Consider the following 27,824-nt stretch of genomic DNA (forward strand, 5'->3'; position numbering starts at 1 on the left):
TAGAGATAACTAATACATGCCCTGGTGTAATCAACTCTTCTTGAGTATGAGATGGATTTAGTGACTTGCTTCTAGTGAGTAGAATATGGCAGAAGGGATGGGATGTGGCTTCCATTTTGGGCTGACCCTCTCTACCCTCCCTTCACACCCCCATCCTTCCCTGACCTCATGCAAGGAGATAGGTATTATGTTGTAAGGATGGCCTCCAGCCAGCAAGGAACTAATGTCAATAGTTGATGAGACCTTGAGGCTTTCCCAGAGCCATGGAGGTGAAACTGGAAGTGAATCCTCCCCCGGGAGGGCCTTGAAATGACTATAGTCCTGGCCGACACCTTTACTGTATCTTAGTGAGGGACTATGAGCCACAGGTGCCCAGCTAAGCTGTGCCTAGATTCTTGATCCATAGAAACTGTGAGATAATAAATGTTTACTGTTTTAAGCTGCCGAGTTTCATAATTGGTTACCTAGCAGTGGATAAATAATACAATGATCCAACAAATTCCCTACTTTGTTTAAGCCAGTTTGTGTTGAATTCCTGGCAATGCAACTGAAAGGCTTTTAACTAATCTGGAAAAAGCACCAGGGAAACTGCCCTGAGGATGGATATTGTAAGTGACAGTTGTATAATCGAGTTGAGAAGGTAGGTTGTCAGTTCAGTCACTCAGTCGTGTCTGAATTTTTGTGACCCCATAAACAGCAGCACCCCAGGCTTCCCTGTCCATCACCAACTCCCAGAGCTTGCTCAAACTCATGTCCATCGAGTCGGTGATGCCATCCAACTATCTCATCCTTTGTTGTCCCCTTCTGCTGCCTTCAATCTTTCCCAGCATCAGGGTCTTTTTCAATGCTGTCAGTGATGTCAGTTCTTCGCATCAGGTGGCCAAAGTATTGGAGCTTCAGCTTCAACATCAGTCCTTCCAATGAACATTCAGGACTGATTTCCTTTAGGATTGACTGGTTTGATCTCCTTGCAGTCCAAAGGACTCTCAAGAGTCTTCTCCAACACCACAGTTCAAAAGCATCAATTCTTCGGTACTCAGCTTTCTTTATGGTCCCACTCTCACATCCATCCAAACATGACTACTGGAAAAGCCATAGCTTTGACTAGACAGACCTCTGTCAGAAAAGTGATGTCTCTGCTTTTTAATATGATGTCTAGGTTGGTCATCGCTTTTCTTCCAAGGTGCTAACATCTTTTAATTTCATGGCTGCAGTCACCATCTGCAGTGCTTTTGGAGCCCAAGAAAATAAAGTCTGTCACTGTTTCCATTATTTCCACATCTATTTGCCATGAAGTGATGGGACCAGATGCCATGATCTTAGTTTTTTGACTGTTGAGTTTTTTTTTAACTTTACAATATTGTATTGGTTTTGCCATATATCGAAATGAATCTGCCACAGGTATATACGTGTTCCCCATCCTGAACCCTTCTCCCTCCAAATGTTGAGTTTTAAGTCAGCTTTTTCACTCCTCTTTCACTTTATACAGGAGGCTTCTTAGTTCCTCTTTGCTTTCTGCCATAAGGGTGGTGTCATCTGCATATCTGATATTATTGATATTCCTTCTGGCAGTCTTGATTCCAGCTTGTGCTTCATCCAGTCCAGCATTTCTCATGATGGACTCTGCAAGATGGACTTATATAAGTTAAATAAGCAGGGTGACAATATACAGCCTTGACATACTCCTTTCCCGATTTGGAACCAGTCTGTTGTTCCATGTCCAGTGCTAACTGTTGTTTCTTGACCTGGATACAGATTTCTCAGGAGGCAGGTCAGGTGGTCTGGTATTCCCATCTCTTGAAGAATTTTCCACAGTTTGTTGTGATCCACACGGTCAAAGGCTTTGGCATAGTCAATAAAGCAGAAGTAGATTTTTTCTGGAGCTCTCAGCTTTTTTTTTTTTTTTTTTTTTTTTAAGATTCAACGGATGTTGACAATATGATCTCTGGTTCCTCTGCCTTTTCTAAATCCAACTTGAACATCTGGATGTTCTCAGTTCATGTACTGTTGAAGCCTGGCTTGGAGAATTTTGAGTATTACTTTGATAGGGTGTGAGATGAGTGCAATTGTGTGGTAGTTTGAACATCCTTTGGCATTGACTTTCTTTGGGATTGGAATGAAAACTGACCTTTTCCAGTCCTGTGGCCACTTCTGAATTTTCCAAATTTGCTGGCATATTGAGTATAGCACCGAAGGAGGAAACCGTAGGGCCTGGACTCCATCGTAGGCCTGTTCAGTGCTGGCCAAGCTTGGCCACCTTTTCCGTGGACTCTGAACTCTGTGCTCAGTGCCTATGGAAACGACATACCAACAGAAGGATAAGACCCCCTCCGGACAAAGGAACCTTGAGAGTCGTATCTAGGTTACTCATCACCTAAGAGAAAACATATACTAATCACCCCTGTCTCCGGACAGGTCATAAATTTTTTTTCTGTACTTATCAGAGTATAACCTTGGCTTATTGATTAATGACCAATTGTTTAACTGTTTAAGCACATGACACATGAGTGATGGGGCTATTGTGATCGTATCTACCTTTCTTTGTTTATGCAGGTTTCAAGGAATTTGGGGAGATGGGTTTGAGCACCTACACATAGGGTATAAAAGGTTTTCACAGAAGCTGATCAGGGTCCTTGGCTAAGAGGAGATTACCTTGGGCCCACCAGTGTAATAAACTGCTCTTCACTATCTGCATCATCCTTCTGAGTGAGTTTGTTTCCCGGAAGGCGTGGCTACAACAGCACTTTATAGCATCATCTTTCAGGATTTGAAAGAGCTCAACTGGAATTCCATCACCTCCACTATCTTTGTTCGTAGTGATGTTTCCTAAGGCCCAGTTGACTTTGTGTTCCAGGATGTCTGGCTACAGGTGAGTGATCACACCATCATGGTTATCTGAGTCATTAGGACTTTTTTTTTTTGGTATAGTTCTTCTGTGTATTCTTGCCACCTCTTCTTAATATTTTCTGCTTCTATTAGGTCCATACCATTTTTGTCCTTTATTGTGCCCATCTTTGCATGAAATGTTCCTTTGGTATCTCTAACTTTCTTGAAGAGATCTCTAGTCTTCCATTCCATTATTTCCCTCTATTTCTTTGCATTGATCACTTTAGGAGGCTTTCTTATCTCTCCTTGCTATTCTTTGGAACTCTATATTCAGATGGGTATATCTTTTCTTTTTGCCTTCGCCTTTAGCTTCCCTTCTTTTCTCAACTATTTGTAAGGCCTCCTCAGGCAACCATTTTGCCTTTTGCATTTCTTTTTCTTGGGGATGATCTTGATCACTTTGTTGACTATGTACAGTTGCCTCCTGTACAATGTCACAAACCTCCAGCCATAGTTCTTCAGGTACTCTGTCTGTCAGATCTAATCCCTTGAATTCATTTCTCACTTCCATTGTGTAATTGTAAAGGGATTTGATTTAGGTCATACCTGGATGGTCTAGAGGTTATCCCTATTTTCTTCAATTTAAGTCTGAATTTTGCAGTAAGGAGTTCATGATCTGAGCCACAGTCAGCCCCTGGTCTTGTTTTTGTTGACTGTATGGAGATTCTCCATTTTCAGTTGCAAAGAATATAATCAATCTGATTTCAGTATTGACCATCTTATGATGTCCATGTGTAGAGTAATTTCTTGTGTTGTTGGAAGAGGGTATTTGCTATGACCAGTGCATTCTCTTGGCAAAACTCTGTTAGCCTTTGTGCTGCTTCACTTTGTACTCCAAGGCCAAACGTGCCTGTTACTCCAGGTATCTCTTGACTTACTACTTTTGCATTCCAGGCCCCTATGATGAAAAGGACATCTTTTTTTTGGTGTTAGTTCTAGAAGGTCTTGTAGGTCTTCATAGAACCATCCAGCTTCAGCTTCTTCAGCATTAGTGGTTGGGGCATAGAGTTGGATTACTGTGATATTGAATGGTTTACAGTGGAAACGAACAGAGGTCATTTTGCCATTTTTGAGATTGCACCCAAGTACTGCATTTCAGACTCTTGCTGACTGTGAGGGCTACTCCATTTTTTTCTAAGGGATTCTTGCCCACAGTAGTATACATAATGGTCATCTGAATTAAATTTGCCCATTCCAGTCCATTTTAGTTCACTGATTCCTAAAATGTCGATGTTCACTCTTGCCATTTCCTATTTGACCACTTCCAATTAACCTCAATTCATGGACCTAACATTCCAGATGGCTCTGCATCATTTTCCTTTACAGTATCAGACTTTACTTTCATTACCAGTCACATCCACAACTGGGCGTTATTTTAACTTTGGCTCTGTCTCTTCATTCTTTCTGGAGTTATTTCTCCACTGCTCTGCAGTAGAATATCAGGCACCTACCGACCTGGGGAGTTCATCTTTCAGTGTCATATCTTTTTGTCTTTTCATACTGTTCATGGGGTTCTCAAGGCAAGAATATTGAGGTGGCTTGCTATTCCCTTCTCCAGTGGATCACATTTTGTCAGAAGTCTCTGCCATGACCTGTTCATCTTGGGTGATCCTACACAGCATGGCTCATAGTTTCATTGAGTTAGACAAGGCTGTGATCCATGTGATCAGTTTGGTTAGTTTTCTGTGATTGTGATTTTCATTCTGTCTGCCCTCTGATGAAGGATAAGAGGCTTATGGAAGCTTCCTGATGGGAGAGACTGACTGTAGGGGAATCTGGGTCTTATTCTAATGGACGGGGCAATGTTCAGTAAACCTTTAGTCCAATTTGCTGTTGATGGGTTGGGCTGTGTTCCCTCCCTGTTGTTTAGCCTGAGACCAAACTATGGTAGGAGTAATGACGACCTCTTTCAAAAGGACTTACTCCTGCACTGTTGTATTCAGTGCCCCTAATCTCACAGCAGGCCACTGTCAACCCATGCCTTCGCTAGAGACTCCTGGACACTCACAGGCAAGTCTGGCCCAGTCTCTTATAAGGACACTGCCTCTTTCTCCTGGCTCCTGGTACACACAAGGTTTTGCTTGTGCTCTCCAAGAGTCTGTTTCTCCATTCCTGTGGGAGTTCTGTAATCAAATCTCACTGGCCTCCAAGGTCAAATTCCCTGGGATTTCTCAGTCCCTTTACCAGATTTCCAGGTTGGGAATCTGTTGTGGGTTCTTAAGAACTTTCTTAACAGTGCAAGAATTTCTTTGGTATAATTGTTCTGCAGTTTGTGCATTGTCTGCTCAGCAGCTTTATGGTGGGGCTAATGGTGACTTCCTCCAAGAGGGCTTATACCACATGCTTCACGTCCCAGGTCTGCTGCAGCCAGACCCCCTGTCCCTGTGGCAGGCCACTGCTGATCTGTGCCTCTGTAGGAAACACTCAAAAACTCAAAGTCAGGTCTGGCTCAGTATCTGTCGAGTCACTGGGTCCTGGTGGTTGGGGGTGAAATAATTCCTTTCATCTTGCCTTGGGAAGCTGGCTTCTTTTTAATTGACAGTGTAATAGCTGCAACTTCTTGTATCTTGAGATTCATATATTTACTTAGGCTGTAACATTAGGGGACTTGAAAACTTCAGGATGGTGGAGTGTGTAGTTTTAGTTAACATTCAATGAGTGCTTCTTGGGTGCTAAGTTCTCTTCTAATATTTGACATGTATTAATTCATTAGTCCTCACAACAGCTTTATGAGATGGATATTTTAAAAAATCATTTCTACTCTATGGACAGAATGGACACTCTATGTCCCATGGTCAGAGAAGCCTGGTGGGCTACAGTCCATAGGGTAGCAAAGAGTCACACAACTGAAGTGACTTAGCTTGAATAGAAGAGGAAACTGAAGTACAAAGAGATTAAGTAGCTCGCTCTGAGTTTTGTAGTCAATGAGAATTTTAACCCAGGAAGTCTAAGAGGAAGGAGAGGAAGGGGAGGACAATTAGAATAGCACCTCTGCCCATGGAGAGCTTCTCCAGAGGCTGTTCATGCTGATGATGTGCAATCCAGAGAGACAGAATGTCTCCTTAAATTTGTGTCTCCTTAAATTTGGGGATCAGTGGTCCTCAATCTTTTTGGTACCAGGACCGTTTTTGTGAAAGACAATTTTTCCACAGAGCGGGGGTTGGGGGATGGTTTTGGGGTGATTCAAGTGCAGTAGGGTTTGTGCTCCTTTGAGAATCTAATGCCACTGCTGACCTGACCAGAGGTGGAGCTCAGGTGTTAATGCGAGCGATGGAGAGCTGCTGAAAATACGGATGAAGCTTTGCTTACTTGCCCACTGCTCACCTCCTGCTGTATGGCCCAGTTCCTAACAGGCCATGGACTGGTACTGGTCCATGGCCCAGGGGTGGGGAACCCCTGCTCTAGGTGCCTCTCTCACTTCACTCTAGTACTGGACCTGTGGCTAGAACATAGCTGTCTAGAGAGGAGCTGCAGGATGTGGGGCCAAGAATGGTTGCCAAGTCCAGATAAAAGGTCTTACAACCTAGGAGCCAGGGACTGAATATGTCTCCCCAACATTTACATGTTGAAATCTAACTCCAAATATGATGGTATTAGGAAGTGGGAGATGATGAGGTCAGGAGATTGGAGCCCTCAAGAATGGAATTAGTGTCCGTATACAGGAGATCCCAGAGTTTGTGCCATGTGAGGACACAATGAGAAGATGATTGTCTATGAATCAGGAAGTAGACTCTCACCAGACACCATATCTGCTGGTGACTTAAACCTTGACTTCTAGCTTCCAGAACTGTGAGAAGTAAATTTCTTATTTATAAGGAACCCAGTCTATGGTATTTTTGTTTTAATGGCCCAAATGGACTAAGACAACAGACTAAAGGCAGTGGTGATCCAGCAGGTGTTTTTAAAAAATAATTTTATTTATTTTTGGCTGTGCTGGGTCTTCATTGTTCCTTGGACGTTTTGTCTAAGTGTGGCAAGTGGAGGCTACTCTAGTTGAGGTGCACAAACTTCTTATTGCATTGGCTTCTCTTGTTGTGGAGCACAGGCTCTACGGTGCTTGGTCTTTAGTAGTTGTGGCATGTGGGTTCAGTAGTTGTGGTGCATGGGCTTAGTTGCTCCACAGCACATGGCATCTTCCTGGATCAGAGATCAAACCCATGTCTCCTGCATTGGCAGATGGATTCCTTACCACTGAGTCAGCAGAGAACGCTTTAACATGTGTTTTTAAACAGAGGCATGGCATGATTCAAGGACTTGTAGAAAGCTTACTCCAACAGCAGTAGTGAAAGGTGGATGGAAGGAATGAGACTGCAGTATAAGAAGACAGGTAAGGGGCTTTTAGGGAGCCCAGGTAAGAGCATAAAGGGACAGCCTGCGTGGGAGGAGAGAACAAAGGTATTGATAATAATAAAAATAATCACTAAGGTAAGGCTTTGTACTTGGAGCTTTTCCTCCTTTTCTCTTTTTGTCTTTAATTTCTTTCAAAATTTTAATATGTTTTCTCTTTTAATTCTCAAATCAACCCTACTTCACTGATGCTCCTGTTATCCCCATTTTAGAGATGAGGAAAAGTGTAAGTGAAGCCGCTCAGTCGTATCCGACTCTTTGCAATCCTATGGGCCATAACCTACAGGGCTCCTCCATCCATGGAATTTCCCAGGCAAGAAAACTGGAGTGGGTCGCCATTTCCTTCTCCAGGGGATCTTCCTGACCCAGGGATCAAACCTCGGTCTCCCGTATTGCAGCCAGATGCTTTACCGTCTGAGCCACCAGGGAAGCCAACTGAGGCTTACTGAGGGAAATGTCATTGGAAGGACCTTCTCTGAAGTTGTGAACATAGATGAGTCTTGTGATACATAGACTCCAAATGAAGCATCATTTAAGTATAGTAATTAAGTACAGTAAAAATCTAAAGTAATGTGAATTTTGATATAATGTAGTCAGCAAATGGGGTCTTGTATTATCCTAGCCCTTGTGCTCATACAGGGAAGGCTAATGTTCTCATTGGGCTGTGGATGCAAAGGCACCTAGTGCTGGGAAGCAGAGAGGAGGGAGGTTGGTCCCAGCATCTCCAGTTTCTCTGTGTCCTTGAACCAAACCAGCAAAGGGCACAAATGCCTGGAAAATGTCTCCAATCCCAGCTGCTGTCCTGAATCCAGCCAGCCATAGGCTTTTATCTACTGGGCATTGCCCTCAGATAGCATCAAACGCCAGCCTGGGCTATGATTTGGTTCCTGAAGCCACAGTGCTAAATTTAGTTGCATAGACTCAACATGAACCCCTAGTCAGTTCATCATGAACTCTGCAATTAAAGTGACCCTGCATTTTACACAACTGCACTTTTTTGGGACTTTACTTTTAACGTTGTGTGGGGTTTTAATATGAATAAGCTCCTAAAGATTGGAATAATATGAAAAGAGTATAGAATTTTGACAAGTTCAAAACTCTTTATACCTAAATGGAAAGGGAGTTAAATATCTTAAGAACAAAAGAAATGCAAAAGAAAAATCAAGTTCTGTAGCTGTAGGTAGGGGAAGAATTAGGTAATACCACAGCGAGCAAGTTGAATCTAGAGGACACAAGCCATGAGACCAGCATTTTAGAGGGCATCAGCAAAGCAAGTAAATAGAACCTCAGCTAACATCTCAGTGATGCCTGGTCATTAAGCAACTGTCTTTGGCTGAGAGGACTTCCTTGATAGCTCAGTAGTAAAAGAATTTGCCTGCAATGTAGGAGATGCAGGTGTGATCCCTGGGTCAGGAAGATCCTCTGGAGAATGAAATGGCAACCTACTCCAGTATTCTTGTCTGGAGAATCCCAAGGACAGAGAAGCCTGGTAGGCTACAGTCCCACTCCAAAGAGTGGGACGTGACTAAGTGACTAAACCACTTGGCTGAGAAGGTTCCCCAAGGAATAACTGGTCTTGAGACTATTATTTCCTTTGTAGTTATGAATCTTTCAGTCCTGGAAAGACAAAGGATTCAGAATAGACATGTTCAAGACATTAATTAATACACTTGTTTAAGCATATGTATTGTTTGAGAAATTTAGCTTATTAAAGTAATAATTAACTTTGTGGTTCTGATTTGAACTATGTAGTTGAGTAATTGATTTACATTTAGGATTTTAGTTGGAATTATATATGAGGTATTGAGTATTTTAAAGCAAATTAAGAATTATCATAATTAAAACTTTAATGGGTTAGATTTATAAGCCTTCTTTAAGTATTTGGGAGGGCTTATTTGTTGATCAGAACTTTAAAAGGAAATTAAATATATAATACTTGATAGTGAGATTTGAAGTTCTTGTTGTTCAATTGCCTGGTCTTGTCCAACTCTTTGCTACCCCATGGACTGTAGCACACCAGACCTCCCTGTCCTTCACCTTCTCCCGGAGTTTGCCCAACTTCATGTCTATTGCATCAGAGATGCCATCGAGCCATCTCATCCTCTGACTCCCTCTTCTTCTTCTGCCCTCAAGCCTTCCCAGCATCAAGGTCTTTTCCAATGAGTCAGCTGTTCACATCAGGTGACCAAAATATTAGAACTTCAGCCTCAGCATCAATCCTTCCAATGAGAATTCAGGGTTGATTTCCTTTAAGATTGACTGATTTGATCTCTTTGCTCTCCAAGGAACTCTCAAGAGTCTTCTCCAGCACCACAGTTCAAAGGCATCAATTCTTTGGTGCTCTGCCTTCTTTACAGTCCAGCTCTCACAACCATACGTGACCACTGAAGAGACGATAGCCTTGACTATACAGACCTTTGTTGGCAAACCGATGTCTTTGCTTTTCAATATACTGTCTAGGTTTGTCATAGCTTTCCTGCCAAGAAACAACCATCTTCTGATTTCATGGCTGCAGTCACCATCCACAGTGCTTTTAGAGCCCAAGAAGAGGAAATCTGTCACTACTTCTACATTTTCCCCTTCTATTTGCCATGATATGATGGAGCAGGATGCCATGATCTTAGTTTTTTTAATATTTAATTTTAAGCTGGCTTTTTCACTCTCCTTCACCCTCATAAAGAGGTTTAGTTCCTCTTTGTTTTCTTCCATTTAGTTCAGTTCAGTCGTTCAGTCATGTCTGACTCTTTGCAACCCCAAGGACTGCAGCACACCAGGCCTCCCTGTCCATGATCAACTCCCAGAGCTTACTCAAACTCATATCCATTGAGTCGGCAATGCCATCCAATCATGTCATCCTCTGTTGACCCCTTCTCCTCCAGCCCTCAATCATTAGAGGGGTATCATTTGCATATACAAGGTTGCTGATGTTTCTCCAGTCTATCTTGATTTCAGCTTGTAACTCATCCAGCCCAGCATTTCTCATGATGTGCTCAGCGTGTAAGTTTAATAAACAGGGTGACCAAAAAAAAGCCTTGTACTCCTTTCTCAATCCTGAATCAGTCAGTTGTTCCATACAGGGTTCTAACTTACTTCTTGACCTGCATACAGGTTTCTCAGGATACAGGTAAGATGGTCTGGTATTCCCATCTCTTTAAGAGGGTTCTATAGTTTGTTATGAGCCACACAGTCAAAGGCTTTAATGTAGTTGATGAAACAGAGGTAGATGTTTTTCTGGAATTCCCTTGTTTTCTCTATGATCTAGCAAATGTTGGCAATTTTTTCTCTAATTCTTCTCTCTTTTTTAAACCCAGCTTAGACATCTGGAGAAGGAAATGGAAACCCACTCCAGTACTCTTGCCTGGAGAATCCAATGGAGGGAGGAGTCTGGTAGGCTACAGTCCATGGGGTCGCAAACAGTCGGACACGACTGAGAGACTTCACTTTAGACATCTGGAAGTTCTTGGTTCATGTAATCCTGAAGCCTAGCTTGTAAGATTTTGAGCATGACCTTACCAGCATGGGAAATGAGTGCAATTGTCCCATGATTTGAATATTATTTAGTGCTGCCCTTCTTGGGAAATGGAATGAGGACTGACTTTTTCCAGTCCTGTGGCCATTGCTGGGTCTTCCAGATTTGCTGACATATTAAGTGCAGCATTTTGATAGCATTGTCTTTTAGGGTTTTAAATAACTTTAAAGCAATTCCATTAGCTTTATTGACAGCAGTGCTTCCTAAGGCCTGCTTGACTTCATGCACTAGAATGACTGTCTCTGGGTGACTGACCACACTGTCATGCTTACTGGGGTCATTGAGATATTTTTTGTACAGGTCTTTTGTGTATTCTTTCTGTCTCTTCTTGATCTCTTCTGCTGCTTCTTTGTCTCTACCATTACTGTCCTTTATTGTGCCCATCTTTGGGTGAAATGTTCCCTTGATATATATAGTTTTATTGAGGAAAACTCGAGTCTTTCCCCTTCTGTTGTTCTCCTCCATTTCTTTGCATTGTTCATTGAAGAAGGCCTTCTTGTCTCTCCTTGCCATTGTCTGGAACCCCGTGTTTAGTTGGGTGTGCCTTTCCCTTTCTCCCTTGCTTTTTGTTTCTCTTCTTTCCTCAGCTATTTGTAAAGCCTCCTCAGATAACCACTTTGCCTTCTTGCATTTCTTCTTCTTTGGGATGACTTTGGTCACTGTCTTCTGTACAATATTATAGATCTCCATCCATAGTTCTTCAGGCACATTTGTTACTGGATCTAATTCCTTGAATCTATCCTTCATCTCCACTGCATCTTCATAGGGGATTTGATTTAGGTTTTACCTGGCTAGCCTAGTGGTTTTCACCACTTTGTTTAAACCTGAATTTTTCTATGAGAAGCTGATGGTCTGAGCCACAGTCAGTTCCGGGTCTTATTTTTGCTGACTATATACAGCTTCTCCATCTTTGGCTACAAATAATGTAATCAGTTCGATTTCAGTATGGACCATTTGGTGATGTCCATATATAAAGTCATCTCTTGTGTTGTTGAAAAAGGGTGTTTGCTATGACCAGTGCATTCTCTTGGCACAATTTTGTTAGCTTTTGCCCTGCTTCCTTTTGTACTCCAACGTCAAACTTGCCTGCTACTCCAGGTATCTCTTGACTTCCTACTTTTGCATTCCAATCCCCAATTATGAATAGAACATCTTTATTTTATGTTAGTTCTAGGTGGTCTTCTAGGTCTTCATAGATCTGATCAACTTTAGCTTCTTCAGCATTGGTGGTAAGGGCATAGACTTGAATTGCTGTGATGTTGAATGGCTTGCCTTGGAAAGGAACTGAGATCATTCTTTTTTTTTTTTTTGAGGTTGCACCCAAGTACTGCATTTCAGATTCATTTGTTGATTATGAGGGCTACTCCATTTTTTCTTTGTGATTCTTATTCCAATAGTAAATATAATGGTCATCTGAATTAAATTAGCCAATTCCTGTCCATTTTAGTTCACTGATTCCTAAGATGTTGATGTTTATTCTTATCATCTCCTGTTTGACCACATCCAATTTACCTTGATTCATGAACCTAGCATTCCAGGTTCCTATGCAATACTGTTCTTTGCAACATTGGATTTTACTTTCATCATCAGATACATCCACAATTGAGCATTATTTCTGCTTTGGCCCAGCCGCTTCATTCTTCCTGGGGCTTAGTAGCTGTCCTCTGCTCTTCCCCTTTAGCATATCGGACACCTTCAGACCTGGGAGACTCATCTTTTGGTGTCATATCCTTTTGTCTTTTTATACAGTTCATGAAGTTCTCATGGCAAGTATAGTGGAGTGGTTGCCCATTCCCTCCTCCAGTGGATCATGTTTTGTGAGAATTCTCCACTATGACCCGTCCATCTAGGGTGGCCCTGCATGGCATGGCTCATAGCTTCATTGAGTTATGCAAGCCCCTTTGCCATGACAAGGCAGTGATCTGTGAATAGGTTGAAGTCCTTAAGAGAATCAATTTATACATTTGTAAAATCAGTCAAATATTATCAAAAGTCCCTAAAAAGGTTTGTTAAAAGTTTCTTGATTAGTAACTAGACCAACATGATTTGTAAGCTGAACTGGCCTTAAGGCTGACCAAGGTTTTTAATTTATTTTTAATAAACTGAATATGAATTCTTAAAAATATAGCCTATGAATGATTTTCTATGCACTAAAACCATCTTTAGGGAAATAAATGGTAATGGGGGAGCCTTATTGATTGGAAAGTAGTTTGCTAAGATCACAGGGCTAGGAAGCAGCAGAGGCAGGATTCAGATCAAAAAGTTTCCCACCTATCCCACTGCACCCAATCCCCAGGCTAAGTCATCCACATCGCTTTATTTTTCTATTGATGTGACTTTCTTTCCCACTAGCCTATGAGCAACATGCTTGCAGAGACTTCTTTTCATCTTTGAATCAGCAGTCTCAGCGCAATGTCTTGAATAAATGAGTGAGGAGAACCCAGTGAGAATAGCATCCTGGAGCACCCCCAAGAGAAGGTTTCAAGCAGGGAGGGTTGCAATATCAAATTCCACCAAGCAGTCACATAAGATAAAAGCCAAAGGGTCTATGTGACCAATGGGAGACCACTTGTGACCTTTTAAAAGCAGCATGGATTCTCTTCAACTCTTGTCAGGACATATAGCCACCATACACTGATGACTAGGGAGATGCTTTTCAAAATTTGAGAAGTAAAGGAGCCAATGGGGGACACTAGTCAAATCACATCGTCATGGAGATGTCAGTGGAGTTTGCATAGCCTCGCAAAGCCATCGGGACTCTTAGGTGTGGAGAAGAAGGGAGGGATCTCTATACCTGCCCCAGCTCTACCTTTTCCCTCCATCCACCCATGGATCAGGAATCAGGCCAAGAGAGCAAAATAATATCTGGTAGTCCTCGTGGTTGGAGGTAGATGTGGGCCCAACAGTCTTTTCTCCTGGATCCTTCCAGCCTTGTTTCTGTGCTAAAGAAGGTACAGTATGTAGGAACTAAATTCATATTATATGCTGATACTGAGCTAGTCACTAGGAACTAAAAGATGAAAAAGGTAGACCCTACCATCAAGGAGCTGAGAGTATGCTGGGGAAAGAGTATGTGAGTAAGCAGACTTTTATAGTAAACAAGGTGAATGGGAGGAAACCGAGAGGCCCAGAAGAGGGCACCTGCTCTAGCCTGGGGTTTCAGGGAAGTCTTTCCCAAGGTGGTCACAACTTTAATGAGAGAATGGGAGGGTGGTAGAGAAAGGTGAACTAGGTGGCAGGGACTAGGGTAGTCCAGTAAACCAAGTTGCAGCAACCATTTCCAGCAGTAAGAAATCGTGTGTGGGGAGTCCTAGATGGGAGACTTGGTGACAGAACATGAGACCAAGCTCAAGACGGGAAGCCAGCAGAGACTAAAGGATTTTGTCCTCCAGGACTGTGACCTTAGTTAGACTTTAGCTTATAAGGGGTGGGGGACCTTGGAAGGCTTTAAAGCAAGGCCGAGACATTGTCAGCTTTGGCTTTTAAATAGCTTACTCTGCTGCTTCTCATGCTTCTTTCTTTCCTGTTCATTTTTACATCCTGTGACTCAAAAGCTACATGTGATTAAATTGAGCTCTAAAAATGGGAAATGAAAGTCTGTGGGCTGACATTTACACGCATACAGTCCATTGGCCGTCCTGAGGTGGGCCAGTCTGCTGTATAGAATGGGTTTTTCTTTCCTGTGGTCCTTGCTCCTCCTTGGTCTTCTCATTGGTGAGTCTGTCCCTGCTACTACCTCCCAGGCACCTCTACCTCCTTACACATTAGGTTTCTCTAGCAATAGGTCATTTTCACTGAAGATTTTGCTTTCCTGGGAGCCAGGCTGTGTGTAAGTGCTGGTATATGTGTGTGAGGCGGGGAGGGAAGTAGTGTGTGTGAGGTGTGTGTACTATCATCTCAGATCATGAAAACCCTGATTGTGTCTTGTCACTCTCACACTGCTAGTGAGTCACAAGGAGCCTGGACGTCCCCAGAGAGACTGAAGCTGGGGACTTGAGATAGAGGATCTGCCACAGTCAGTTCCTGGACCTCATCTGCATCTGCCATCTCAAGCATAATCTCTTCCCTTCTGCCCCTGTGAGTCACCTTTATTGTGAATTGGGCTTTCCTGTCCCACAAATGACATCTTTAGGTGATCTCGAACCTAGCACCTTGTGACAGGTCCTGTCCCTCTGAGTTCTTACTGCTCCTTCCCCTGTCCCCAAGGACCTGAGTGGTGGCAGAAGACAGGCTTGGGAATTGGAGGCCAGGGGAACAGAGCTCCTGAGAAACCCACAGTGAGGGACCAGGTTCTGCTCTTAGTCATCCGAGTTTCAGTCTTTCTTTCGTCCTCCTTTGGGAGGAATGCAGCTTGTATTAGTTATCAGGGTCACCTGACTTCAGGGTGGCCCCCACCCTAGCCTTTAGGATGTGCCCTAAGCCTGCCATGGAATCCCTTGCTGCTGCTGCTGCTAAGTCACTTCAGTCGTGTCCAACTCTGTGCGACCCCATAGACGGCAGTCCACCAGATTCCCCCATCCCTGGGATTCTCCAGGCAAGAACACTGGAGTGGGTTGCCATTTCCTTCTCCATTGCATGAAAGTGAAAAGTGAAAGTGAAACCGCTCAGTCGTGTCCGACTCTTAGCAACCCCATGGACTGCAGCCTACCTAGAGGTGTTTAAAACTTGGCAGTTTATAAAGAACTTTTACTCAAATTTAAAATAGCCTGATTCCCCCAACAATCTTGTGGTATAGGCAGAAAGTATTAAGCCCATTTTACAGAAGATGAACTAAGACATGAGGCGACACCTTCTGGCACACAGCTGGTGACCTGTGAGAATGGAAGTCAGTGCAGCTGTTGGAATGCAGAAGCAACAAGGAAACTCAGACCATACTGTCTCCAGCCACATTCACAGAACTGAAAACTCAGAGAACGGATTCCTGTCAGGTTCCCCTTGCCGCCACTTTCCTGTCCTCCCACAGAGTAAATGAATCAATGAGCTTCGCTTCCTCTGTGGTGTCCAGGTCAGGCCCTTGGAGATCATTGTCCATGGGGGCTTCCTTTGGGCACATGAAGAAATGGGTGAGACAGATCTTGCCTTAAAAAAAAAGTTCATATTTCTTGCGTTCAGTTCCAGAACTATCTATTGAGGCCTCTCGTGTGCTGGTGCTGGGCTATGTGTGATGGGGTAGAGGTGAGTGGTACACAGGGAGGAATGAGGTGGGGTACAGTCCTGCTGTTGGCAGCACAGGGTAGTCGACAGAGCATCAGCTTTGCAGGCAGGCGAACTTGGGTTTCATGTGGACTCTGCTGCTTCCAATAGACAGTGACTCTGGGCAAGTAGGCTTTTTAAGCTCTTTGAGTCTCATGGTCTTCATCTGTGAAGTGGGAATAAGATATTGACCTTACTAGATTGCTGTGAAGGTTAAATTAAATAATGTGCTTAATGCACTTGGCAGAGTGTCTGGCACCAATGATTCATGTCCTGAGCTGATCCTTTTCTGTCTCTTTCCCCCACTTGAATCCAGAAACAGGATTCAGAAAAGGAAGCTCTGCACACATCCCACTGCACCTAGCCACTTGGCTAAACCATCAGCCTTACTCAACTTTATTGCCCAGATAACAATTCCCTTCTACCTTCTCCTCTCCTTGGGAAACTCATGAGCTATGGGGAAAGACAAACAACACAGCTATTTGTATGAAGCAGAATGAAGTAAGCCAACAAACAAGCCAACAAAAAGCACAGTTTAGTTCAGTTCAGTCGCTCAGTTGTGTCTGACTCTTTGCGACCCCATGGACGGCAGCATGCCAGGCTTCCCTTTCCATCACCAACTTCCGGAGCCTACTCAAGCTCATGTCCATTGAGTCGTGATGCCATCCAACCATCTCATCCTCTGTTGTCCCCTTCTCCTCCCACCTTCAATCTTTCCCAGCATTAGGATCTTTTCCAATGAGTCAGCTCTTCACATCAGGTGGCCTAAGTATTGGTGCTTCAGCTTCAGCATCAGTGCTTCCAGTGAATATTCAGGACTGATCTGCTTTAGGATGGACTGGTTTGATCTCCTTGCAGTCCAAAGGACTCTCAAGAGTCTTCTTCAACACCACAGTTCAAAAGCATCAATTCTTTAGAGCTCAGCTTTCTTTATAGTCCAACTCTCACATCCATGCACGTCTACTGAAAAAAACCATAGCTTTGACTAGATGGACTTCTGTCGGCAAAGTAATATCTATGCTTTTTCATATGCTGTCTAGGTTTGTCATAGCTTTTCTTCCAAGGAGCAAGTGTCTTTTAATTTCATGGCTGCAGTCACCATCTGCAGTGCTTTTGGAGCCCAAGAAAATAAACTCTGTCACTGTTTCCATTTTCCCCCCATCTATTAGTAACAGGCAAATTTGGCCTTGGAATATGGAATGAAGCAGGGCAAAGACTAATTGAGTTTTGCCAAGAAAATGCACTGGTCATAACAAACACCCTCTTCCAACAACACAAGAGAAGACTCTATACATGGACATCACCAGATGGTCAACACCGAAATCAGATTGATTATATTCTTTGCAGCCAAAGATGGAGAAGCTCTATACGGTCAGCAAAAACAAGACCAGGAGCTGACTGTGGCTCAGATCATGAACTCCTTATTGCCAAATTCAGACTTAAATTGATGAAAGTAGGGAAAACCACTAGACCATTCAGGTATGACCTAAATCAAATCCCTTATGATTATACAGTGGAAGTGAGAAATAGGTTTAAGGGCCTAGATCTGATAGACAGAGTGCCTGATGAACTATGGAATGAGGTTCGTGACATTGTACAGGAGACAGGGATCAAGACCATTCCCATAGAAAAGAAATGCAAAAAAGCAAAATGGCTGTCTGGGGAGGCCTTACAAATAGCTGTGAAAAGAAGAGAAGCGAAAAGCAAAGGAGAAAAGGAAAGATATAAACATCTGAATACAGAGTTCCAAAGAATAGCAAGAAGAGATAAGAAAGCCTTCTTCAGTGATCAATGCAAAGAAATAGAGGAAAACAACAGAATGGGAAAGACTAGAGATCTCTTCAAGAAAATCAGAGATACCAAAGGAACATTTCATGCAAAGATGAGCTCAATAAAGGACAGAAATGGTATGGACCTAACAGAAGCAGAAGATATTAAGAAGAGGTGGCAAGAATACACAGAAGAACTGTACAAAAAAGATCTTCACGACCCAGATAATCAGGATGGTGTGATCACTGACCTAGAGCCAGACATCCTGGAATGTGAAGTCAAGTGGGCCTTAGAAAGCATCACTATGAACAAAGCTAGTGGAGGTGATGGAATTCCAGTTGAGCTATTCCAAATCCTGAAAGATGATGCTGTGAAAGTGCTGCACTCAATATGCCAGCAAATTTGGAAAACTCAGCAGTGGCCACAGGACTGGAAAAGGTCAGTTTTCATTCCAATCCCAAAGAAAGGCAATGGCAAAGAATGCTCAAACTACCACACAATTGCACTCATCTCACACACTAGTAAAGTAATGCTCAAAATTCTCCAAGCCAGGCTTCAACAATACGTGAACCGTGAACTTCCAGATGTTCAAGCTGGTTTTAGAAAAGACAGAGGAACCAGAGATCAAATTGCCAACATCCGCTAGATCATAGAAAAAGCAAAAGAGTTCCATAAAAACATCTATTTCTGCTTTATTGACTATGCCAAAGCCTTTGACTGTGTGGATCACAATAAACTGTGGAAAATTCTGAAAGAGATGGGAATACCAGACCACCTGATCTGCCTCTTGAGAAATCTGTATGCAGGTCAGGAAGCAACAGTTAGAACTGGACATGAAACAACAGACTGGTTCCAAATAGGAAAAGGAGTTCGTCAAGGCTGTATATTGTCACCTTGTTTATTTAACTTACATGCAGAGTACATCATGAGAAACGCTGGACTCGAAGAAACACAAACTGGAATCAAGATTGCAGGGAGAAATATCAGTAACCTCAGATATGCAGATGACACCACCCTTATGGCAGAAAGTGAAGAGGAACTCAAAAGCCTCTTGATGAAAGTGAAAGTGGAGAGTGAAAAAGTTGGCTTTAATCTCAACATTCAGAAAACTAAGGTCATGGCATCTGGTCCCATCACTTCATGGGAAATAGATGGGGAAACAGTGGAAACAGTGTCAGACTTTATTTTTCTGGGCTCCAAAATCACTACAGATGGTGACTGCAGCCATGAAATTAAAAGACGCTTATTCCTTGGAAGGAAAGTTATGACCAACCTAGATAGCATATTCAAAAGCAGAGACATTACTTTGCCAACAAAGGTTAGTCTAGTCAAGGCTATGGTTTTTCCTGTGGTCATGTATGGATGTGAGAGTTGGACTGTGAAGAAGGCTGAGTGCCGAAGAATTGATGCTTTTGAACTGTGGTGTTGGAGAAGACTCTTGAGAGTCCCTTGGACTGCAAGGAGATCCAACCAGTCCATTCTGAAGGAGATCAGCCCTGGGATTTCTTTGGGAGGAATGATGCTAAAGCTGAAACTCCAGTACTTTGGCCACCTCATGTGAAGAGTTGACTCATTGGAAAAGACTCTGATGCTGGGAGGGATCGGGGGCAGGAGGAGAAGGGGACGGCAGAGGATGAGATGGCTGGATGGCATCACTGACTCGATGGATGTGAGTCTGAGTGAACTCCGGGAGTTGGTGATGGACAGGGAGGCCTGGCGTGCTGTGATTCATGGGGTCGCAAAGAGTCGGACATGACTGAGCGACTGATCTGATCTGATCTGATCTGATGAGACTGGACGCTGTGATCTTAATTTTTTGAATGTTGAGTTTTTAGCCAGTTTTTCCACTCTCCTTTTCACTTTCAACAAGAGGCTCTTTAGTTCTTTGCTTTCTGCCATAAGAGTGGTGTCATCTGCGTGTCCATGGTTATTGATATTTCTCCTGGCAATCTTGATTCCAGCTTGTGCTTCATCCAGCCTGGCATTTCACATGATGTACTCTGCTGCTGCTGCTAAGTCATTTCAGTAGTGTCCAACTCTGTGCGACCCCATAGATGGCAGCCCACCAGGCTCCTCCATCTCTGGGATTCTCCAGGCAAGAACATTGGAGTTGGTTGCCATTTCCTTCTCCAATGCATGAAAGTGAAGAGTGAAAATGAAGTCGCTCAGTTGTGTCTGACTCTTAGCCACACCATGGACTGCAGCCTACCAGGCTCCTCCGTCCTTGGGATTTTCCAGGCAAGAGTACTGGAGTGGGTTGCCATTGCCTTCTCCGATGTACTCTGCATATAACTTAAATAAGCAGGGTGACAATATACAGCCTTGATGTACTCCTTTCCCAGTTTGGAACCAGTCTGTTGTTCCATGTCCCGTTCTAACTGTTACTTCTTAACCTGCATACAGATTTCTCAGGCGGCAGATCAGGTGGTCTGGTATTCTCATCTCTTGAAGAATTTTCCACAGTTTGTTGTGATCCACACAGTCAAAGGCTTTGGTGTAGTTAATAAAGCAGAAGTAGTTATTTTCCTAAACTCACTAGTTTTTTTGATCATCCAACAGATGTTGGCAATTTGATCTCTTGTTCCTCTGCCTTTTCTAAATCCAGCTTGAACATCTGGAAGTTCTCGGTTCATGTACTATTGAAGCCTGGCTTGGAGAAATTTGAGCATTACTTTGCTAACATGTGAAATGAGTGCAATTGTGTGGTAGCTTGAACATTCTTTGGCATTGCCTTTCTTTGGGATTGGAATGAAAACTGACCTTTCCCAGTCCTGTGGTCACTGCTGAGTTTTCCAAATTTGCTGGCATATTGAGTGAAGCATTCTAACAGCATCATCTTTTAGGATTTGAAATAGCTCAGCTGGAATTCCATAACCTCCACTAGCTTTGTTCCTAGTGATGCTTCCATAGGCTGAAGGAAACTGGGAGGTAGGCATGGCTGGACCAGAAGTATGGAGCTCAGCTAAGGCCCCAGAAAGGAAGCAGCTCTTGAACTAAGCTTAAGGAATCACTGTACTCAAGGGTGAGCATAGCTCCTTGATCAAGGGTGGAATTCTTCCAAGCTAGACTGAAGGTTCTGGGCCAACTTGGGACAGGAAGATCCATCTGGTGTCAGCACTGCCTTGGCATGCTTCCAGTCAACTTGCACATTCCTCCAAGTGGAGCCAGAAGAGCTGCATGGGAAGAAGGAACAGCAGGTCATAGGGTGGATTCTGTGGTGGGCACATGGGACACTGCATGTCCCCCAGTGTGGAGTGCCCACCCACAGCATAGCAAGCTCTCTCCTACTCCTCGTCACCACAGCTACTATCACAGGACTTCTCAGTTCAACTTTCAGCAGAAAAGCCTGCACCAACTAACTTCAGTGACATTGAAAGAGTGAGTGAGTGTTAGTCGCTCAGTCGTGTCTGACTCTTTTCAACCCCATGGACTATAGACAGCCGGGTTCCTCTGCCCAGGGAACTCTCTAGGCAAGAATCCTGGAGTGGGTTGCCATTCCTTTCTCCAGGCGATCTTCCCAACCCAGAGATTGAACTCAGGTCTCCTGCATTGCAGGCAGATTCTTTACCATCTGAGGCACCAGGGAAACCCTCAGTGACATTAAGTATCTTGAATAATACCATAATGAGGTATTTATGTGATTGTCTCATTTAACACAAAATCCTGCAAGATGACAATCCTGTTTCACAGGTTAGAAAACTTGGACTCAGAGAGGTTAAGTAACTTGCCTAAGATCACACAGCTAGCACTTGGTAGAGCAAGGGCTTGAACTCGGGCAGTCTGACTAGTGCCCTGGAGTTACACTCTTCTCTCAAGTGCATTATAGGCTGGTATCCAAATGCTTGTCCCTCTCACCATGCTTAACGTGGCCTGGCCAGCACAACACTAGCCCTCCTGCTCTAGAAAGATATGTTCCCAGATTCTGGCTGCACCTTAGAGGAGCTGGCTTTTGTCTCAGAAGTGGCCAAATAAGCAATTATGGGGGATACTGCAAGGCAATTCTTGCATGGATGTGACTGGGCTGGATGATTTCTGTTCCTTTTCCCCAAGAGATGGACTCACAGAAACAGTAGAGATTATCCAGCTCCCTCCCCCCACACCAGAGCCCCTCCCAAGGATTTTGCTTACTCTCCAGGACACTTAGTACCTGCAACCTTTAGGACAGCCTTCATTGATTATTTCCCTATATGTTAATTAATTAATATAAATGTGGAAGGAAACCATTGTGGTGCGGAGGTTGTTGTTTTTCAGTCACTGTCATGTCCGACTCTTTGCGATCCCAAGGACTGCAGCACACCAGGCTTCCCTATCTTCTACTACCTCCCAGAATTTGCTCAAACTCATGTCCATTGAGTCGGTGATGGACTCTCTCATCCTCTTACATCCCCTTCACCTTTTGCCCTCAATCTTTCCCACCATCAGGGTCTTTTCCAATGAGCTGGCTCTTTGCATCAGATGGCCAAAGTATTGGAGCTTCAGCTTCTGCATCAATCCCTCTTGAGTTCTAGTTCTGTCTATAACTAGCAATGTTGTCTTGAGCAAGGCACCTATATTCTGTGGGTCTCTATTTTCTCACCTATAAAATAGGAATACTAATCATGGCCCTGACTCTCCTTCAGGCCTGCTGTGAGCCTTCAATGTAACAGGCTGTTCTCTGTCTGCAGGACCAGGGGCTTCCAGAGCCCCCATGGTGGTAACTGGGACCCTGGGGGGCTCTGTCACTCTGCCCCTGCAGCTGCAGGATGGACAGCAGGTGGAGAGCATCTCCTGGGTAAGTCGCTCAGTCCCTGGGGCAATAGCCACAGTAACCTTGGTAGAAGCTGGAGGACCAGACACCTTTCACCAGGAAGAATCACGGTACTGGGGTCGTCTGAGTGTGGTGGGCCCAGACCGCTCCCTGCAGATCAGCCACCTGAACTGGGCGGACGCGGGGTCCTACCGAGCCCACATTAATCTTCGGAGCTCCCGCCTCACCCACACCAGGGAGTACAGCCTGCATGTCTATGGTGAGTGTCCGGGGTATGGCAACAGGTGCGTGTGTGCGTAGCCTGTCTTTCAGTCACTTTTATAGCCTTTCCCACTTCCCTTTTAGAAACAATTATAGTTTTCTTTCTAATTATGAGACTAACATGTGCTTAACTGAGAAAAACATGGAAAGTAGAGTTGCCTGGGAGACCAATTGCAGTTAAATCCCTGCGTTTGGGCAGAGAATGGGATTCTGGGCCCTGAGAACCAGCTTCTGCCACAACCGACTCATGAGGTCTCGAGCCTCCTCCTTGCTAAAATAGAACATTACCTTTCGTGAGAATAAAATTCACGGGAAAAACGCTTTGTAAAGCTCTGCACAGATGCAGGAGAACACTACTATCATATTCCTCAAGGAAATGTCAGTGATTGTTTTAGCAGGGGAAACTACAAAGAATACAGTGGGGCGGGGGTGCCAGGCACACACAGCAGCAATGTTGGCCAGTGAAGACACAGTCAGGTACTTTTAGATTTAGCCTGCTTATTACTTATGTAGAGAGGGAGAGGGGCCAAAGGGCTCAGATCCCTGGGTCCTCATCCCACAGCCCAGAAAGGATGACCCTGAGGCTAAAGGGGCCAGATGACTGTAATGGGAATTGCTGAGAAACCAGTTCTAGACTGCAGAGAAGTTTCATAGTCAGCAGTTCTGTTCTGTGGGGATGGAGCAGGAAGCCTGGGACCTCAAGACAAAAACAGTCTCATGACAGCCTCCCAGGAGGGACCAGTGCGAGGCCTGTGGGAGATGGCGTCAAAGAAATGCCTCACAGGCCACCCACTTCTCATGTTCTGGGAGGATCACAAGGCCTTTGCAAGACTTGGATTAGATGTGATTCCAGTCTTTGCCTGAGGAACAAGGTTGCTGTGGATGGTAAGTTCACCAGGCAAGGTCACCAGGATGCTGTGGCTGGAAGGTACCAATGAATCATGAGGATGAACACAGGAAGATGAGTGATTGCAGGAAAGTGGAGAACCTTCTCATACAACTTCCTGGGTTATGGAACAGGGAATATTCCTATTATTAATAGATGAAGGGTTTTTTTTGTTTTTTTTTTTTTAAACTTGGGTTGACAAAATTGCCCTGGTCAGGTTCACACAGTTGGGGTGAAAGCATTTCTGTCATAAATTGGCTTGGAATGACTATGGCCCATTCCTCAGACAGAGCAAGGGAACACTGGGTGGTGGGCTGTTGGGACCTGGGGTAGGGCTGTTCACCCAGAGATGGTGGGAGAGCCCCTCTCACTGTGCTGATGGCTGTTTTGGTAGGACAAGCTCAGTGTGGATTCTGAACAGGATATAAGGCTGTGCTAACTGATCAGAGTTGGGGTCTTCCAGAGATGGTTTCTGGGGCAACAGTTATGATAAAAGTCCAGATTTTAATGCTTCAAGGGCATTTCCCAAGTCACGGTTGTCCCATGACAGCTTTGCTGGCAGGTAGGAAAGTGCCAGTCACTCAGTGGTGTCCAACTCTTTATGACTCCATGGGCTATACAGTACCTGGAATTCTCCAGGCCAGAATACTGGAGTGGGTAGCCTTTCCCTTCTCCAGGGGATCCTCCCAACCCAGGGATTGAAGCCAGGTCTCTGCATTACAGGCAGATTTTTTACCAGCTGAGCCACAAGGGAAGCCCAGGTAGGAAAAAGGGTTTTTATTTCTAGGCTAAAGAGATAGATAGCATATTAAAAAGCAGAGACGTTACTTTGCCGACAAAAGCCCATCTAGTCAAAGCAATAGTTTTTACAGTAGTCAGGTATGGATGTGAGAGTTGGACCATAAAAGAAAGCTGAACGCCAAAGAATTGATGCTTCTGAACTGTGGTGTTGAAGACCCTTGAGGGTCCCTTGGGCTGTAAGGAGATCAAACCTATCAATGAAGCTACTACTTCATACTATTGTTCTGAGAATCAGAGGAGATATTAAGTGACACGTCTTATAAAGCCCAAAGCTCTAGAATAGATGTGGGCGGATTCTACCTCTGTTGCTTGTTATGTGTATTCAAGGTGGTGCAGGGTCTTGGTGGCAGCACTTCTTACTTCTGCCCCATGAAGGGAAGGCCCAGAGCAGTTTCCCAGTCCTCAGCTGGTTCTTTTTCTGACACACAGAGCCGCTGGCCCAGCCCCGTGTCACAGTGAGCACCAGGATTAGTGGGAATGGACACTGCCTCATCATCCTGACATGCGTGGCAGAAAGCAGAGGAGGCACTGTGACCTACAGCTGGGTGCCCCTGGGACCCCAGACCACTGTGTCCCATGGAGGGTCTGTCCTGAGTGTCAGCTTGCGGCCTGGGGATAGCGCGCTGAACTTCACCTGCATGGTCAAGAACCCAGTCAGTAACAGTAGCTCCCTTCCCATTTTGGTGCCGCCTTCATGCACAGGTACCTGGAATCCGAGCATGTACCCTACTTGACAACTCTGAAATGGAAGGTGGAGGAAGGAGTCCTGTCCCCTTCAGGCCCCGAGGAGAAAGGCAAACACTCAAGAGAGAGTGGGTGGGCCAGAGTGTGTCTCAGTGGTTGGGGAGAGGGAGACCCACTGGAGTCGAGGGGGAGGCTGGAGGGGTCTGGGCAGGAGGGGCTGGCTAGGATCTGTGGCTGCCCTGAACAGGCAGGGAGGCCCTGACGCAGAAGCTGTGGTTTTCTCTCTCCATCTGCAGGGCCAGGAGTCCAGGGTGGTGAGGAATCAGTAGGGGAGACAGTGATCGGCATCCTTGGGAAGTCAGGCACTCTGCCCCTGGAGGTCCCAGTGGGGCAGGAGGTAGAAAAGGTTACCTGGAGCTCTCGAGGCCTTGTTGCTATTTTGCGACCAGGACCGGCAGGGGAGCCAATCCTGGTTGCTGGGACTCAGGGACCCTACAGCTAGCGACTGAGCATCCCCTGCCACAACTACTCTCTTCAGATCAGCTCCCTGAGACTGCAGGACTCTGGCCCCTATAGAGTCTGGATAACTCTGCATAGTCCCCCAGTCAACATCACCAAGGATTTCATCCTGCATGTCTATGGTGAGGGGGTTAGAGAGCTTACGTTTGAACTTGATCTTCCCTCTCCTCTGCTTGGCCAGCCTGGAGCCTTCTCATAGCTTGAACTTTCCTTTCTTGGCACAGAGAGACCGCAGGAGCCCAAAATCACAGCCAGCTCTCAGATCATGAAGGATGGGACCTGCTTCATCACTCTGGCCTGTTTGCTGGACCAGGCTGGAGAGGATGTTCAGTACAGCTGGGACCCCCAAGGCCAGGGGGCGGTTGTGTCACACGGGGGAACCACTCTCAGCATCTCCTGGAGATCTGGGGTCAGCGATAGCTATCACTGTACAGTCAAGAACCCCGTCAGCCAGAGCTCCAGCTCCATCTCCATCAAGCCCCTCTGCTCAGGTAACCGCTTCCTTCTGAGAACCCTTCTTTCCCAGTCCAGATTCTCAGCATGCCTGCCTGCCTTCCTTGGGGTTCTGGGAATGATTGAAGAAAAGGAGGGCTGGGTTAGTTTGCAACAGGGAGCATCTCTGGGGTGGCCGGAGTTGAGAACCTGGGAGCTCTGCTCACCTTCTGTCAGCCCTGTGCCTAGATGTGCAGCAGGCTCAGCTGGGTAATGGCTCGTTCCTGGGGCTCCCTGAGGAAAGCTGCTTCATTCACCCCATTCAGTGCTGCAGAGCCCCTGGAGGAGGGGCCCCAGACCTCCTCGCCTGTGAAGCTTCTGCCCTTCTCCTTGCCTGTAGCTTCTCTGAGAGGGCATTGGGACTGTGTTCCTCTGGTGGGCAAGGGTGGCTTCTCCTGGCTTTCACAGGCCACGGCAGGAAACCAACTCAGTCCCAACACACCTGTCCCTCTTGTCTTCTCTGCTGACTTCTGAAGAGGTTGTCTCTGCTTCCTGTCTCTTGTTCCTCACTAACCATCCACTCTTCAACCCCTTGTGGCTGGTTTGTTCCAGGGGCATCCTGATGGCTGAGCTCATGGGTTACTCCTCAATTGTTATCCTTGACCTGCTTTCCTCAGCCACCTGGGCAGCTCTCTCCTGGACTTTTTCTTTCCAGCCATCATCCTTTTCAGGACTGATGCTGTCCTTTTTCCAGGCCTCTCCCTGCACCTCTTCTTTTCTTCCTGTTGCCAAAGGCAGAAAGTCAGACATTATTTAGAACACTTATCTTCCCCGTGCTACCTGCCCTTACTCACACCTTCCTTGCTTCACATATTCTTCACCTGGTCTCCTAACTTCTCTCCCCTCCCAATCACCCTCCTGATGGTGCTGCTAGGGGACTTCTAAGTGAAAGAAATGCTTGTGTTTCTTTTCTGCTTCAAACACTTTGGTGTCTGCCCAGTATCTAAAGTACAAATATTTTAGCACCTCTTTGTTCATAAGCAACACACATTTACAGAGCATTTTTAAGGCCTGTGTTGTTCTAGTCATTGAAGATACGGTGAAGAAGAGGTCTGGATAAATTCCCACCCCTTGGGGAACTCACAATCGTCACCACCTTCAGCTAACTCTAGTAAATGACTTTAGAACATGGAGCATGCTGTAAAATGGCCTTTGTACATGCGTGTCTCCTCAACTGAATCATGACAAAGCCCATGCTTACCTTTCTCTGCACCTCCAATTCCCAGCTTGTAATAGATGTTTAAACTGTGATCCTAACCTGTGATCATTGTTAATTCAGGTTCCTTCCTACCCTGCTGCCTGAGGAAAGAGTTTCTTCTCTTTTTGATCCTGGGAGCTTTGCAGATTAAACAGATTTGAACTTGACATGTGGAAAAGCCAAGAGTAGGAATGTGAAAAGAAGGTCACTCTGTGAAATACAGATAAGAAAGTCTACACAGAGAAAGAAAGAGGAATGTGGCCTGATACCCAAATCTGCAGGTGTGAGAAAGAAACACTTGTATTGCTTAAAGCAGGAAACCAATTTTGTTTGCAAACTGAGTTCAAAACAATGAAGAAACAGCTATGTATTTTCTGTTTAAAACCATCTGCTTATGTTTTGTTTAATTGTGTTTTAACATGTTCAGAAAGAAAAGAGGCTTATTCAATTTAAGAAAAATTGAATGGTTTGAAATATAATGATAATAAAATTGTTAAATATTGTGCATAGA

General features: G+C 44.8%; 1 protein-coding gene and 1 non-coding gene across 6 annotated transcripts; both read left to right on the forward strand.

The window, feature by feature from the left end:
- Positions 1 to 2,607: 2,607 nt before the first annotated feature.
- On the forward strand, positions 2,608 to 27,824 carry LOC613822 (SLAM family member 9). 5 transcript variants are annotated; one of them, XM_059884952.1, is made up of 6 exons: positions 2,608 to 2,869; positions 14,708 to 14,839; positions 22,390 to 22,731; positions 24,850 to 25,122; positions 25,848 to 26,114; positions 27,395 to 27,824. In XM_059884952.1, exons 3-6 carry the CDS (start codon positions 22,413 to 22,415, stop codon positions 27,472 to 27,474), a joined length of 939 nt encoding a protein of 312 aa, XP_059740935.1. In that variant the 5' UTR covers positions 2,608 to 2,869; positions 14,708 to 14,839; positions 22,390 to 22,412; the 3' UTR covers positions 27,475 to 27,824. The 5 variants fall into 5 exon arrangements, with proteins under 5 accessions (XP_059740935.1, XP_010801095.1, XP_010801094.1 ...); XM_010802792.4 differs by lacking the exon at positions 2,608 to 2,869 and adding an exon at positions 5,036 to 14,476; XM_024989881.2 differs by lacking the exon at positions 2,608 to 2,869 and adding an exon at positions 14,521 to 14,591.
- Positions 23,470 to 23,533, forward strand: MIR11983 (microRNA mir-11983). The gene has a single exon (NR_162271.1). It is a non-coding gene; the product is annotated as a microRNA mir-11983 (primary transcript).

This window comes from Bos taurus, chromosome 3 (genome assembly GCF_002263795.3).
Source record: "Bos taurus isolate L1 Dominette 01449 registration number 42190680 breed Hereford chromosome 3, ARS-UCD2.0, whole genome shotgun sequence".
NCBI classification, from domain to species: domain Eukaryota; kingdom Metazoa; phylum Chordata; class Mammalia; order Artiodactyla; family Bovidae; genus Bos; species Bos taurus.

What these genes read in the sequence shown, in the direction of transcription:
- LOC613822 (XM_002685859.6), top strand. Translation starts at nt 14,428, where the DNA reads ATGGGTTTTTCTTTCCTGTGGTCCTTGCTCCTCCTTGGTCTTCTCATT. An exon ending in CCTCCTTGGTCTTCTCATTG is followed by an intron (nt 14,477 to 22,389) that starts GTGAGTCTGTCC and finishes CTCTGTCTGCAG; the next exon opens with GACCAGGGGCTTCCAGAGCC. An exon ending in CATCAAGCCCCTCTGCTCAG is followed by an intron (nt 26,115 to 27,394) that starts GTAACCGCTTCC and finishes TTGTTAATTCAG; the next exon opens with GTTCCTTCCTACCCTGCTGC.